Raw genomic sequence first — 17,446 nt, 5'->3', positions numbered from 1 at the left:
AAGCTATTAAAATGATTGCAAACACCTGGACACAAGTTAAAGAAAGCACTATAGTGACAAATTGTGAATCTCATTAGAACTAAATATTTTTTAGGTCCCTGGCAGTTCATTGTAACGGAATTTTATCCCTGGATACGAAAGCTATCAATATAATTTTTTCTCATTACAAATTATTACTTTTTTTTTTTAAAATTGATTGTTAAAGTTTGTCCAGTTTCACTACTATGCGGACAAAGCTGCAGGGGACAGCTAGTATTTAATAAAAATCAAATATGCAACTATATTATTGAACATTTTTAATTAAAATTATAGGTTTATAGAGTTTTCATTGTGTGCAGAGTTCTGTAAAATTCTTATTTAATTATGCATAACAGCTTGAAAGTACTTTTTTTTTTTCTTGATTTGCAAAAGTTACTTAAAATTGTATGAAAAATTATTCATAATTTCTGATGTCTTCCTTCAGTGTACTGCTGATTCTTCATCACCTATAAAGTAACATTCTTAAACTCACTTAATTTAAATATAATAATAATAATAATAATAATAATAATGCATTTTATTTATAGGGGCACTTTACATTAGCAGTAAATCTCAAAGTGCAATATAAAAAGATTAAACAAAGGCAAGGCAAGATAAAAACACAGAATAAAACAACAATAATTATAGCATTCTTGTTAATATGCCTTCATAAATAGAAAAATCTTTAGCTGTTTTTTAAAACAGCCCACAATCTACTGTGTTCTCAGGCTCTCTGGTAGGGCATTCCAGACCCGTGGAGCAGTGGCTGCAAAGTCTTGGTCACCCATTGTATGAAGTTTGGTCACAGGGGGGCAAAGGCGGTGGGTATTTGTAAAACGGAGGTGGATTGTAATATAAGGAGTTCTTTAAGATATTGTGGAGCATTTCCATGGATACACTGGTGAGTAAACAGAGTCTGTATTCGATACGGAGATGGATAGGGAGCCAATGAAGTAACCGAAGGATTGGTGAGATATGTTCATATTTCCTCACCCTCATCAGGATTCTTGCAGCACTATTTTGAATTTGTTGGAGCTTTTGAAGGCTCTTGTTGGGTATCCTGATGAGGAGTGCATTACAATAGTCCAGTCTGGATGAGACAAAGGCATGAACCAGCTTTTCAGCATCACAGATGGAGAGGTAGGGACGGAGTTTGGCTATGTTTCGGAGATGAAGGAATGCAGTTTTACAAAGGTGATGGATATGTATATCAAATGACAGATGAGAGTCTAACTTGACACCCAGATTTGTAACAGAAGGGTAGAGGGTAATGGTACGGTCAGAAAAGGAAATGCAATTTACAGACGAACAAAGTTGATTGGGGCGGGCGGGGATGGGGGGGGGGGGGGGGGGGGGGGGTGGGGGGGGGGGGGGTTCCAATTAAAAGAGCTTCAGTTTTGGTGCTGTTCAGCTTGATGAAGTTCTTGGACATCCAGGCCTTACTTTCATCCAAGCAAGAGGAAAAAGTTGATGGAGGTGTAAGAGAAGTCGAATCCATTCTCACATAGAGCTGCGTATCATCGGCATAGCAATGGAATGAAACTCCATGCTTGCGGATGATGTGACCCAGGGGGTAGTATATAGATATTAAAGAGGGTCGGCCCAAGGACTGATCCTTGTGGGACTCCACAGGTGACAGTGTGAGTATGAGATTTAGCATCCCCCAAGGCCACATACTCAGTCCTGTCTGTAAGATAGGACTTGAACCACTTGAATGCAATGCCAGAGAGTCCAATTGTATAGTGAAGATGATGGAGAATATTATGATCTACCGTATCAGATGTAGCTGTAAGGTCCAGGAGGATAAGAAGTTATGGAGAGCCCTGGTCAGCAGCCATCAGGAGGTCATTGGTGACTCTGACCAGAGCTGTCTGTGCTGTGAGAAGTTCGGAAACCAGACCGAATTTTTTCAAACAGATTGAATTTTTTGAGGTGATCCTGAAGCTGAACCAAAACAACCTTTTCCAAAACCTTAGACAAGAATGGAAGGTTGGAGATCGGACGATAGTTTGCTATCACTTCAGGAACCAAAGAGGATTTTTTTAAATGAGGTCTAATTTTTGCGGTTTTCAAGGCCAGTGGGACTAAGCCGCTCTGGAGAGAGTGATTAATGATGTCATCAATAAGAGGGCTTGTATCTCATACATTAGCTTTTATCAGAGGAGTAGGAAAAGGGTCCAATGAACACATTGAAGGTCGCATCCTCTGTATGATGTCCTCAACTTCTTTAATGGTGTTAGAGGAACTGGGAAAGGCAGCCCATTGGCTTTGATGTAGAAACATCCAGCGATGGAGGGCTGGAGGCAGACAATGAGGAGCGGATGCTGTCCACTTTAGAGGTGAAATATTCAATAAAATTATCGCACTGTTCCTCTGTGAAATTGTTACAGGCGTAGGTGTGAGGATTGAGTAAATGGTTTATCACGGAAAAAAAGTTGTTTGGAATTTCCAGGACTGTTGTTGATTAAATTTGAATAGTATTGAGATCTGGCAGTGGTCAGTGCCCTGGAGTAGTTTTTTTCGTGTTCCCGATAAGCTAATTTGTGGATCATATATTTGAAAGTAAGTCAAAATTCTAAAGCCATCATTAAGTATACTCTAGTAAGAGTTTAGTTTGCTAACAATATCTAAAGTATGACAAGCTGAGCTTTGCTATTCAGCACATTATTTTGTTTTGTATACAAATTTAAAAAAAAAAAAAAGAAGAAACAAAAATGAAATGATTAAATGAGTGAATAATGACCATACTGTAGAGAATGTAAGATTACCAGACACAACCTGAAAATTTAAATAGCTTTCAAAGAAGATATCATGATGGGTAAAGGTGTATGTATGAATGAGTTACGCATATTTTATTAAAGAAAGAGAGAAGACACCCTTGGGCACGTAAAAATAAGTGTTGCTTTCTGGCATGTATCCAGTGTTGTCCATAATAATAGAGAAAAATACCGTAGGTTAAACAATGGATGGAAAAAGATAATCTTAAAAATCCTATGTTCAGACACTTTTGAATAGAAGCATTTGATTGTTTTAATTTACTTACCATTTTCTGTAAGCTCTGATGTCAGAGTGCATTTCTTAATGGTGGAGTTTCTCATAAGACTATATTGTAATGGGCAGCTGTAAATTGTCATTTATGGCATAGATTGTAGTCTCTTTTATGTGACAGTGTGATATCAGAGGTGCAATGCCTGCTGTCTCAGAATTGCAAATCAAGGTAGCTTGCATTAATACACAACTGCTCTTACTAATGCTGTGATGATGTGCATTCAGGAAAGAGACTCGCATTTTGAACTTTTCCATAATTGGGGAAGCATAATTCACTCCGAAGTTCTAACTTTGCTTTAAATGAAGGCAATATCTTTTCTGTGTAGTAGCCAGTTGGTTTGGGGAAATTGTTCTAAAGCACGAATAAAGAGTTATTAAATGCAACAAGACCAATCTTTAATAAGATCAAGTATAAGCAGTGAAGGTAATACTCATAATTAATTTGAATTGCAATCATGTTCGTCCTATAGTAGCGGTGGAACATTTTGTAGACTAGTGCATAGTGGGAATTGTATATCACAGGGCAGCTTGAAAGAGAAAAGGCATAAGACATTATAAAAATAAATTGATTAAAATGAAACGCCTTAAGAGCAGTAACCAATGAAGTGAACTTCTAGACGTAATTTCCTAGAATCCTTTTTTTATTCACTGATTAGCTTAAATCAATTGTAAAGGTTTCATGCTGTTTTTTGGTTTGTAGTAATAGATGTGTTCATTTCAAGCACAGGAAAACCTGGTTAATGGCAAAACTGACAGGAAATTAATTTGAAGATTTACTACTTTGTAATATCTATGTTTTAATTTGTAGTATACAATGTAAACACTATTAATAAATAGAACAAGCCAACTTGTAGGAATAATATGCAAATTAAAGAAGAAACGATGAACTTAAAATATATTTTAGGATGAGGCAAAGTAATTAAACACAGTGCATTATTTATTTATAGAGCAAGCATTTATTTTTCTGTTAATATTATCACACTATTGTGTTAAGTGCTGCCTGTTTTATAGACCATTGAAAAACTGCGTCATTTATTTCTAAAAATATATACATTTTGAATTATGTAATTTACTTTCTAACTATAATTTGTAAAATTAATGCCTCATACTTTTTATAAAATGCTTCAAATTGACTGTTATGCATATTGTGACTTTTAATTACTTGGCCTGTTAGCCTTTTTTTTTCTTTTTTTTTTTTTTTTTTCTTTCTTAGAATTACTTTCTTAAGCATGCGTCTCTTCTGAATGTGTTTTGAAATGCATTAATTAATATAAGATAATCATGTATGTAGTGAAATATTGCATTATTCTCTTCTCGATTTTTGTTTTCAAGCTTAAATTAGGGCCCACCAATTAGTTTCTCTGTCAAAAACATCTTCAGTTTGACTTTCAGGGTTATGCTGAGGTGCAATATATACTTTACATATTGTACTTCACCTGTAGTTGACCACAACCAGTGATCTATATATGCAGCTACATTTAAATGTATCACGCTTAGACCATTAAGAGGATCCTAATTTTTAGTAAAGATGAGGGTTAGGCCTGAGAAGGCATGCTCACACTCTGCAGTTTTTGTGCTAATATAAGGTGTATTTTCATACTGTCCAGTATATCTGTTTGGAGCTCAGAGTACATATTGGGTGATGGTGAATATCTACTTTTTTATGAAATGTTTCTTTGACTGCGTAAGGCAAGCCCTGGCAACTGAAGGGAGCTACTCACTACATCAGTGTACATTTTGTTTCAAAGCTGTATTTGTTAGATATTGCAGGCTGACTATCTATATATATATATATATATATATATATATATATATATATAATTCACTAAGCCAGAAGACAAGTAGCCACCCATGGAAAGCATGCCGGAAGGGACGTAGATTCACTAAACCGCCGACAAGTAAGACGCCAATGGCGCACGCAGGAAGGAGCCACGCCCACCAACTCTTAGACCATTGGATACGATGAAAACTCGCAGAGCCACGCCCACCAACTCGGATGCGACGCCTCGGAAAACATGCCATCATTTCTGTTTGTCTGTGCCACAGTCCACTTGCAGCTCTGAGCCACGTTGACTTTTCATTAGTCAACCTCAGTGGAACCTTGGTTCACACAGAGGCAGCGCCAGAGAGAGACAGAGGCACACACACAGGCAGCATGAAAGAGAGAGCCGCACACACACACAGGCAGCGCCAGAGAGAGACAGAGGCACACACACACAGGCAGCGCGAGAGAGAGAGCCGCACAATCCTTTAAAACTGAGGTTAAAACACAATGAAGGAAGCAGTCTTTAAAAACCAATAAGCCCTGTGCCTCTTTTTCATTAGTGTCTCTCACCTGCTTCACCGATGCCGGCCCTGCAACAGCCGAGACGCTCTCTCACCAGCTGACCTTCTCTGTGCCTGACTCCACTACTGTCAGTCGCCTGATTAAAAGTGGCCTTTTGAAGGGGAGCTATGGACCCGCTATACCACAGGAACACATTGCCTTCGAGCCTGCTCTCGCTCACTCTAACGTACCGGCTTTCTCTCTCTCTCCTCACTCGCTCACACACTGCACAGGGCAGAAATACCCACAGCATGACTCCACCCGGAAACCGTTTCAGCCACACTTCCACGCCCCTCGCTACGCTGTGAGTGCGATGATTATTTATTTAAAAATGGCCTTTTGAAGGGGAGCTGTGGACCCGCTATACCACAGGATCACCTGTGACATTGCCTTCACATTGTTTTCCTTTTATTTATGATCCCGTCGAGCAGATCAGACACCCAGGCAAACAACACTGAATAATCAATAGCTGCAACCACTTTGCCCGCCCCAACTCCTCACCTGAGTCGGTTTCGTCTGTGTTCAGTAGTGTTTCCCAAACTTGGTCCTGGTGAACCCCTGTGGATGCAGGGTTTTGTTCCAACTAGATTCCTAATCATTAATGCCGGTGAAACTCATCCGGGATAAGTCGGTTTTTCAAACGCAGCCATGTAGCAGATTAGTCTAGCAGACTAGCTGGATGTAATAATCCGAAATGAATGCGCGCCCTTGCGCTGAGTTAAAAGCCAATGTATATTGAGTCTAAAAAACATGATCAGCAAGTCTTTGATAGGCTGCAACAAAATGATGAAAGAACGGGTGCATTTTTTTCACACAAGCTGGGTGGGTGGGTGTTAGTTAGTTAATTAGTTACTCAAAGGATTTCAAGATTTAATATGCACAAGCGGTAACACTGTAAAAGCAGCCCAAACCAGAAAAGACGGCTGGCAAAAAGTGGCAGACAAATTAAACGCGTGTGCATTGTACTTACTGAAAGCAGTGTTACGGATTTTGCAAATGTTCATTTTCTCCCTCTGCTTAAAAACATTAAAAAAGCGGTGTGATTATACGGCGTATACTACACAGCGGGTTGCTATGCAGCGTGTAAAACAATTTGTTTGTCGCGGATAATTTGCGTTTTACTTTAACACGAAGACAATTTCCTGTTAGATTTGCCTTTGCGATGACAATTAATAAGGCACAGAGCCAAACTTTCAAAAAGATATGCATGTATCTGCCAAAACCACTGTTCAGTCACAGACAGTTGTATGTTGCTATCTCCAGAGTTCCATCGTCTCATTCACTTACTGGTATGCCTGCAGGAACACGTGCAGCGAGCAAGCGAGCGACACACACAAACACACACACACACACACACAGGCGCGCGCGACAGAGAGAGCGCTGGACACATAAGATTAATAATACTTCATTACATTGATATACCGGTGTTTGCAGTATTCAAAGCGCTATCCACACAGGGAGGAACCGGGAAGCGAACCCAAAATCTTGCAGTCTCCTTACTGCAAAGCAGCCACACTACCACTGCCCTACAAGGCAGTTAAAGAATGCACCGGGCTCGATTTTGTTTTCACTTCTATTTGGACAACTGTGTCGTTCAGGAAGTGTTCACCCCTTAATACATAATTACGCGGCGTATGCTACACCGCGGGTTGGCTAGCTGGTCATACGCTCACACTGATTACGTCCCTGCCCTTTGTATACACCCCCCCCCCCCCCGCTACTATCGTTGTCGGGTGACTTGGTGGATTATATATAGAAAGCCAGCCAAAACCGCAAAGAACAATGAAAAGTCTACGTGACTCACAGGTGCATGTGGACTGTGCAAACAGGAAAACGACTCCGGTGACGAGTTGGGGGTGGGCACATGAGCAGGCAGTGCATACTAAATGACAAATCAGCAGACTAGCATGACGGAGGGGGCGGAATGGGCGTCCTTCCCCTCTCCTCCCGTTCCGCCCTCCGCGCCCGAGCACCTACCGATTTTTCAAATGTTAATTTTCTCCCTGTGCTTAAAAATCATTTAAAAAGCGGCCTGATTATGCGGCATATGGTATGCCGCGGGTTCACTAGTTATAGTAAACAGTCTAATGTTACCTTTTCAATCCTAAATTGGTTTTTTCTGGAAACAAAGGACCGCTTGTGGTTTCTGGATGCCCTCTACATATAACACGGTATATTCTCAGACCTTCTAGTCATTGCTGCTCTGCAGATTTACTAACCGGTAAAATTTTTTTTCCATCTGCTTGTAATTGATTCCTTTCACTTATAACTAGTATTGAAGCAGTAGTGGAATGGTTCCCCTTGTCCTCTTCTATCCTTTGTTTCTTTTAAACCATTAAGTATATGTTATTACTTTATTTATGATGCAGGAAACAACAAGTGGATGCAATTAACTTTTGGTATTCTTGCCCTCATTGGCCCAGATGCTTTGCAGCTAATACTATTGTTTTTCTTGCTTGCTTTATAAAGTTGCAGAACAATTTCACTGTATTGCTCATTAGTGGTTGTGTGTGTCAGTGGCATAATTAGTACATCGGGGGCCATGGGGAAAAAATATTGAGGGGGGCATGCATATTGTATTAAGGAAAAGAAATATGAACATTTCCAGAAAAAATTCGGACATGAGTGTCAGTAGGCTTTTCACCATAGGAACCAAGTTACCCAAACTATTCTATAACACTTCATTGATTATTAATGCTGTGATGCAGATCTTTCTGAACACAAAATCCATCATTACGATAGAAATTGACAAGAAGAATTCATAATTAATTACAGAATTACGATATTTGAGGGTTCCTCTAGAGTGCCATCATCTCATAACAGGCTTAAGTTTTGAGTATGGTATTTTTCTGTCCAGCTGTTTTAGCTCTAGACCGTCCTCAAGAAACTGTGACGCACAGATGCACAGACAGACACATACCCATCATCGAGATACTGATATTTTCGATATCAGGGACCCTAAAGCGTTGAGATCCGTTGAAAACTGGAGTTCGAATTTTTTGACAAATCTAAAGCTTTCACTCCTTCCCAATATAAGATGATAGATTATGGTGGGGGGAGGGTGCAATGCAGAAAAGTTAGGTTAATTGAATATAGAGTTGTTTTAAATGTTAAATTTTTGTGTCAGAGGATGACACTGTAAATGCATTATTTCTGAAACGTGAATAAGCATGAATAGGTGCACTTAAAATACTGGGTGAAATATTTACAGGTTATTTAGTGTGGGCATTTAAATCAAATTAATTTAAAGCTATTGCTGCATGAATTTTTTTTTATTATTAAATGGGCACTTCAGGAGAAATAGATGATTTATGGTTTTATGTCTGTTTTCATGAATATGTATGGTTATATTAATGACAAAGCATACATTGAATCATTATTTTTGATTAATTTATTTTCTGTTTCACATGGTATAATTTTAAAAATTAAAATGTTACTGTAATATCACAAATATAAACTATAAAATCCTTGTTAATCATATTCTCATGTTAATGTTCACAACACATAACTGGGATATCACCATCAAAACTAGAAAATTGTTCTCATAAATGCCAGCCATATAGCAAATGCATTTGCAGTTAAATAACACAGAAACATTAAAATCACCAGTCAAAGTATGAGTAAAGCATTTCAAAGTGACCTACAGAATTTACACTAAAGACCAACAAAACTATTATAATGACAACACTTTAAACAGCCGATTTCCTTTTAATGTAAACATTATATGAATCCAAAGGGTATAGAATACTAATCATAATTTAACTACAGGACATGAACATTATACACTAGATAAATAATTATAAACTGCTCTGCTTTAAGGTGAATTGTGCATCAGACAAGAAAAAACAAAAATGTAACATACTGTACGATTGTGTAAAAACCCAAGGTTCTGTCAAGTACTGCACAGGAAAAAAAAAGTGTGTATGTATATGTGATATATATATACACACATACTATATATATTATATTTATTTTTTAAATAAATTCTGTCATATATTGCACAAATAAAAAAACTAAAGCAAACCTATAACATTTTTAAACAAATATCTAACTTCAAGTTCTATTCAATAATACACAACAATATCAGAGGAAATAAAACAATTGGAAAATTCTGCTGAGGAAACTTCAAGTTGTGTGACAGAAGCACCAGTGTGTCCACAGCATCTGGCTTCAGAGCCTCGCGGTTAAATGTTACAACATTTTCTCTGGTACTGAAAGCCCTCTCATAGGTAGTCTTTTGTATGTTTCCCTGATTTGGGGACATGTATTTATTGTGTTTTCAACTACTCAAGTATCATAAAGTAGCTCTTGATCTCCTTGTGAATGGCAGTGTGCAGAGTCTCGCCTTCTCTGATTTCCAGTGTTTTTTTTGATAAAGCTCCCAAAAGACTTTTTTTCTTCTTCTCTTTTCTTCTTCACCCAGCTGTGCTTGGTTCAAATATATACATTGGTTTGAAAAGAACGGTTCAAATTTATTGGCAGATGCAGCATCTCCGTTCTGCTTCATCATTGCTTTAACATTGTTGTCATTATTGTACATCATCAGCAAACTGCAAACGATGCACCCCGAGGCATTTTTCATTATTGCTGGAGACTTCAATCATGCCAACTTGAAGTCATTTCTCCCAAAATTCTTCCAGAATGCGAATTTTGCTACTAGAGGGGGAAGCTGTCTGGACAATGTTTACACGAGCGCTCCTGATGCCTACAAGGCCCTACCCCACACCCACCTCGGCTGTTCAGATCATATCAGCATTTTTATGGTCCCTGCATACAAGTCCCTGCTGAAGCGCACTAAACCAGCCCGCAAGAGCATCAGAGTGTGGCAGGATGGTGCTGTTTCACCTCTCCAAGACTGCTTCGAATTGACAGACTGGGACATTTTCAGAGAGGCTGCTATGAATGGTGACTCCATCAATCTGGAGCAGTACACAGACTCTGTGACTGGCTAAATCTCCAAATGCATAGAGGATGTTACTGTTACCAAGGATGTTACCACAAGAGCCAACCAAAAGCCATGGATAACAAGATAAGTGCACAAGCTGCTCAAGATCAGAAATGCAGCCTTCAGATCTGGAGACAAGGCCGTCCTCAGCATGACCAGAGCCAACCTGTCTTGTGCTATAAGGAGAGCTAAGTGGGCATACGTGCAGAGGATCAACAAACAATTCAGCAGCACCAGAGACGCATGTCGTATGTGGCAGGGCGTTCAGACAATTACAAACTACAAGCCCAACCCACACAGCAGCAATGGTGATGCCTCCCTTCCAGATGAGCTGAACAACTTCTTTGCAAGGTTTGAGGCGCAGAACAAAGAGCCTGCGAGAAAAGCAACACTTCCCTCCACTGACCAAGCACTCTGTCTCTCCATAAATGACGTGAAGAGGACTCTATCCAGAGTCAAGCCATGTAAGGCTGCAAGACCTGACAACATACCTCGTTGTGTGCTCAAAGAATGTGCCAGTCAACTGGCTGGTGTCCTCACAGACATCTTCAACACATCTCTGAGCCAGTCGTCAGTCCCAGCATGCTTCAAGTCAACCACCATCATACCAGTGCCGAAGAAGTCATCAGTGACATGCCTGAATGACTACCGACCAGTTGCAGTTACACCAATCATAATGAAGTGCTTCGAAAGATTAGTCATGTCACACATAAAGACTAAGCTCCCTGCCTTCCCTTGACCCTCTTCAGTTTGCATACCGCTCAAACAGGTCAACTGAGGATGCCATATGCTCTGCCCTTCACCTCTCCCTGATACATCTGGATAAAAAAGACACATATGCCAGGATGCTATTCATAGACTTCAGCTCCGCCTTCAACACAATCATCCCTCAAAAGCTGGCTGTAAAACTGAGCAGGTTGGGCCTGAACACCACCCTCTGCAATTGGATCCTGGACTTCTTGACAGAGAGGCCCCAGTTAGTTCGTTTTTGCTGCAACACTTCCAGCATCATCGCACTGAGCACTGGAGCACCGCAGGGCTGCGTGCTTACTCCACTGCTGTTCACCCTGCTCACTCATGACTGCACAGTCACACACAACACCAACCACATCTTCAAGTTTGCGGATGATGCAACGGTGCTGGGACTGATAAAAAGGGATGATGAAACAGCATACAGAGATGAGGTGGAACAGCTGTCTGCATAGTGTGAAGACAACAATCTATCTCTCAATGTCGACAAGACAAAAGAGATAATCGTGGACTTCCGAAAATCACGTCCTGCCCACATCCCACTCAGCATCAACGGTTTAGATGTGGAGACTGTTAGGAGTACCAAGTTCCTCGGTGTGCACATAACTGAGGAACTTACATGGACACATAACACCTCATCACTAATCAAGAAAGCCCAGGAGAGACTACACTTCCTGAGGCAACGGAAGCGAGCAAGTCTTCCCCCTTCCATCCTCACCATGTTCTACAGAGGCACCATTGAGAGTGTTCTGACCAGCTGCATCATGGCCTGGTATGGCAACTACAACATATCCGATCGCAAGCGCCTGCAAAGGATAGTGAAGACAGCAGAGAACATTATTGGGGTGCCTCTCCCTTCACTACAGGACATATTTTACAAACGCAGTGTCCGCAAGGCAGCATTGTACAGGACCCCTTACACCTCTCACATGGACTTTTCACACTTCTGCCATCCAAGAGGAGATACTGCAGCATCAAAGCCAGGCTGCAGGAGAGTTTTTACCCCCAAGCTGTTAGACTCCTTAACACCAGGCTGCCCCCTGGGACCTTCCACACCGCCTCACCCATCTCTAAACAGAACGTTTATACATGCGAGACACTTTCCTTTAAAGACGAGTGTGTGGGTAGAAAAGAACTGAAAATCTCATACTGACCTTTAAGTATTTTGACACTCTTGTTATCCTTCTGCTGTGAAACATTCTGACCTGTCATTGTTTACATATGTCTTAAACAACTTATCATACACTGATAATTTCTGTATGATCTGTATATATTATTTATTATTTAATTTATTATATTACATATCTTACACATCAGTATTGCTGCTACTTCTTTGTCTTGTCTTTGCACAAGGTCTTGTCTTGTTTGTGTTTTAATTTTAAATTTTTTAATTCTGTTTTTAATTTATTATTTGCACATCATATTGTTACACTGTGGACCCTGAGCTTTGCAATTTCGTCTTATCTGTATACTTGTATATGGCTCAGATGACAATAAAGTTCACTTTGACTTTGACTTGACATGCTTTATACACGAGTTGGGGTGGGATGGATTTGTGCGAGTGCTTTGGACTCAAGGACCCCCCAACCAAGATGGCTTGCGAAATAAAACATGCCTGATAGGTATATGCTTCTTACGGAAATAAAATAATCTGTTTGAATGCTTTGTGTTCTTCTGGTGCGCTGACCGTACATGCCTATGTACTTGCTTTGGGCACGCACAGCAGTCTTTCCTGTTAGGTTACATGAGACTGCAAATGTGTGGACTCTCAAGGTGTATTTTTGATTGAGTATGTCACTCACCTTGCAAAAAACAATAATTTTGGCTCACATATCGTTAAAACAACAGTTAAGGTATTATTGTAGACAATATGTACTGTACACCCTTAGTGTGATGTGCATCTGTTTACTCAAGGCATAGATAAGTGTTTTTGGATATCAGACAAAATTATAGATCTCTGTACATTTAAAAAAATATGTATGGGTCAGAAACAATGCATTGCCATTAAGAAAGCATTACAGGTCAATAGTGCCCTTCCCACAACACTTACTCTGGTCACTTTTATGTTTGGATTTACCTTTTGTCTCCTCCAGAGTTTCAGCCACACCCATCCATCGTACAATTCATATTTACTTATGCAAACTTAAATAACTTAAGTGCACTTATTCGAGTTCTCTTTTTTTTTGCTCTGTGTATTGTCATCAGTTAAGATTGCTTATAATATTAAAGGTATTATTGTATATTGTGCTGTTTTATGTCATGATTTTAGATCTGTGGCTGTAACATACATTTCCTATTTTCTCCCACATTACCAAAGATGTCAGTGTTGTGTTAATTTGTGATTCCAAGTAGGCTCCTTTGTAAGGGTTAGTATGTATATGGATTAGCACTCTGTCCAGGGATGTTTCCTGCTTACCCAGTGCTGCTTAGATTGGCTATCAATCCTTAGTGCCCCACAACTGACCCTGAATTATATTTGGTTGTTTTGAAAATGTTATGTTTTGTTGCATGACAGTGAAGTTTCACTTTATGTGCTTATCATTGAAAGTCATTATATAAAATAAAGGTCATTTGTTTTGTTTTCTGTTGATGACTTTGAATGATGAATTTTATTATGCTTATGTTTTCATTTTTGTTTTACAACAGGTCCAGTAAGACTAGAAATCTCTGTTCTAAGTGCTTTGCTGGTAAGTGAACCTTTCTCACATAATTTGCCCTTTTGGTCAGGTGGGCTTTAAATAAATATAATTGTCGATTAGCACAACTGAAATTACAAGTTTTGAGGACTACATAGCTGACAGTGTCGCCATAAAAATTTATCTCAACATTCCCTGTTTTTGAGGTGACAACTTTCAAATCTCAATAAAAGAACAGTTTAGGGTTATTACCTATTTTATGGCATTTCTCTTCTTAATACATTCATTGTGTTTGGGGATCAGCATAAACTAGAAATGTTCTCAACATTAAATTTCTATATCTTATGTTGTGTTTTTGGGTATGCCTCTCTAATTACAGTAAATAGTTCATTGAACTGATTTTGTGTATCTGTTTGCTTACCTACTGTGTCTACACATTCCAAAGCTGTGTCATGTACACACACATTCTTTCAATTTAAAAATGTCTCTACTGAAAACTGACCTGAAAATAAGTGCATTCTATGATTTCCTTCAAATAAATATGGATAATTCTTAGTTTTAATATATAATAAACAAGGAGTATTACGCAGTTTGGTATCTCAGCTTGCTGTTACAAATACTTGTATAGTTCTTCACTGTAGTTTTCAAGTTATTTGAGTATTCTATTCTTCTAGCATCGTTAAAGTACATGTTTCTAGATCAAAGTGAGCTAATTATTTGGAATGTTAGTTATTTTGTGTACAGATTAATTGGCTGCTTTAGCAGTGAGGTATCATTGTAATTTTAATTCACAAAGAAGTCTTGTCACATTGGTTCTGATGTAACTTTCTGGCACATTCATAGCATTCTGTTGACATTCATCAGTAGTATGAATGTTTTCCACTGATTAATTCATGTTTAATTTGATGATGGTTTTGGTGACAAATTTTGTTCTGTTCTATTCTGTTCAAAAGACATTTTTCAGTTGCCATTTCTTTTTACCTTCCGAATGAGATTGGTTTAATGTGTTTTACTTGCTCTCATGTTTACATATCTAAAGTCCTGCAGTATTTCAGTGAACCTTTAAAAAATATTTGCAGCTTTGTTTAAACACTCCTTTGTGTTTGAAGATAATGTAATTTTATTTACATGGTGTGAGAAGTCGCCCGAACACCATCCGACAAACACCAGCAGGGTTATAAAACACAAGTTTATTTTCACCCAGAGTCCCAACACAGTCCTGTACAGCATACAGTGCTCCCGCACCAAACACCCCTAAACATGGGCCTCTCAAATGTCTGTGGGCCGCCTTTCTTCTTTCTGTCTCTGGAGCTTCGTCCACCTCCAGCTCCCGACTCTTGCTCCTTGACTGTAGGAAGGTGGCCCCCTTTATAGTCACTGAGACATGCACCAGGTGCTCACTGACGTTCTTCCGGTGGCACTTCCTGGTGTGGCGGAAGTATAGATCTCCCGGGCTTTATGAGACTTGGGGCGCCCCCTGGCGGTAGCCACGGGCCCCCACGGGTTTAAGCCTCCCTGCCACTTCCTCGTGGTCCCCTTGCTATCCCGGACGACGTATAGATCTCCTTCCGGTCCTACCAGGCATCCCGGCTGGGTCTGGCCCCCAGCCTCCTGCCACAATGGACATTTTTTTTTTTTTTTTTTTAAAGTATATGAAACGCCGTAATCTGTGGTGAATTACCTCTTTTAAAACATGACTTGTGAGTTCAATTTTAGTAAGCCTCAGAATGCTAGAAAATGTTTGCCTACATCTTCAAAGGGGAAAAACACATAAAAATCAACACCCAAGAAACTGAAATCTGGCAGCCAGAGTGTTTTGTAGTCAATTGAATTTGGAAAGGGTGGCCTTGTCTATCAAGAAGAGCCAGCCTGAAGGTATTGTGATGGCTTTCTGGTCCAAACCACATTGCCTTAGTAACTTTGTGAGTTATCTGTAAAATAAGTATGTGAAAATATAGGTCAAAGTGACTATGACATTGTTAATGTTTGAGTTGTCAATATTGAGGCATACTTTTTACATACTCAAACAAAATTACAAGGTGAGATTTCTGTTTTAATTCCATTCATAAACCTTCCCACGTAACCAAACTGGGGGGAAGAAAGACGATCGATATGTAATTAATTTTTTATTTTTCCAAATAACACTAGTCCACATTGTAATCATGATGGAACAAACACTTGATAATTTTAATTCATGCTGTCATAAACTGAGTTTATTTTTGTCAAATAATTTATAAGAAAGGAAAAAAATTGAATGAATAACTTATGCAGATTACTTGGCAACTTTCTGTGTTGTCATTGTGAAGTTAGGTATATTTTAAGCATCAGCAAAATGAGTTCTCATATGGAAAGCATTTCACTGTGCATTATGAAATTCAAAAACAGAAGAAGTTTGTAGATATATTTTCTTAATAAACATGCTTAACTATTGTAGAAGACTTGCCTTGGAAGATTTTTGTGCAGCATGTTTTATTTAACTTGCCATTTAATTTTTTTCATCTCGCTAAGACTGCAAGCAATATAATTCTCATAGAAACCGTCTTAGTACAGCTTAGAACAAGAATATATATAATATATATTTATTTATTTAACAAGAAAGGGCTTTTATGGTGAGCACACAAGTAAAAGTAGTATTAAGTTGTCAATTTTTTTTTTTAGCATTGTATTATCAATCCAGGATAAGCTAAAAGAAAAACGAAAAGAATTATGTAGAAAGTTCTTAAATTTGACAATGTTTTAACAGATGTTTAAAGGAAAAAATAGCGTTATGAATAAAACAATACTGTACCAATTTATATTTATCAGTATAGAAGTGTAAATGTTTTAATAAAAATAAAGAAATTCAGAAATGTGATTTTTGTATCGTAAGGAAAAAATGCATAATAAAACCCAAATTAAAAAACGACAAGCTCCAGAATTTAATTACAATGTTTTTCCTTTGCTTCATAGTAAAACTTATCAGCACAGCGCACAAGCTCTGCTGATTTTAAAGACTCTGTAATTAGCTTGTGCATTCTGGACAGAATCAGAAATATAGAGTTAAGTTACAAATTTTTCTTCATTCAGACCAGATATATTGAAAGCTACTTTACTGAAATACCATTTGATATTATTCCCATTTCATGATCAGGCTGTATGTCATTAAATGTTGAATTTGCAAGATGTTGTAGCATTAATCCTGAAATTTTTTGTTTTGTAACTGAGAGTTTTTCAATTGTATATTTATTTAAAGTCCTACACTGTCTGCAATGTTGGACCACATCTAATTAATTTGATTGTGTTTTGAACATGACCTCATATCTAAAATTAGCTGTCCCCCTCGGTTCCACCTGCTTAGTAGTGAAACAGGACAAACTTTAAAAATCAATAAAAAATGTAAAAAAAAAAAAAAAATTATATTGAGAATAATTTATATTGATAACTTTCATATCCGAGGGCCCCTTGATATACAATATTTTTGGTTTATCTATCAGGGGTGAGAATGGAGCTGTGATCTCTTTGCCAAAAATGGTAAAAAGTTGGCAAGGCCAAGTGGAAGAAACAGGACAAACTTTAAAAATCAATAAAAAATGTAAAAAAAAAAAAAAATTATATTGAGAATAATTTATATTGATAACTTTCATATCCGAGGGCCCCTTGATATACAATATTTTTGGTTTATCTATCAGGGGCGAGAATGGAGCTGTGATCTCTTTGCCAAAAATGGTAAAAAGTTGGCAAGGC

At 38.4% G+C, this 17,446-nt stretch overlaps 1 protein-coding gene across 1 annotated transcript in view; it reads left to right on the top strand.

Moving 5' to 3' along the window:
• zfand3 (zinc finger, AN1-type domain 3) overlaps nt 1-17,446 on the top strand; it is a 294,042-nt gene that overhangs the window by 57,752 nt on the left and 218,844 nt on the right. The window contains exon 2 of the mRNA XM_028797375.2: nt 13,734-13,774. Coding sequence (XP_028653208.1) covers nt 13,734-13,774 — 41 coding nt within the window. The remainder of the gene's footprint in view (nt 1-13,733; nt 13,775-17,446) is intronic.

The sequence above is a fragment of the Erpetoichthys calabaricus genome, chromosome 3 (assembly GCF_900747795.2).
Source record: "Erpetoichthys calabaricus chromosome 3, fErpCal1.3, whole genome shotgun sequence".
Taxonomy (NCBI): Eukaryota; Metazoa; Chordata; class Cladistia; order Polypteriformes; family Polypteridae; genus Erpetoichthys; species Erpetoichthys calabaricus.
The sequence above is the reverse complement of the archived record's forward strand: the minus strand, read 5'-3'. Positions and strand labels throughout refer to the sequence as shown.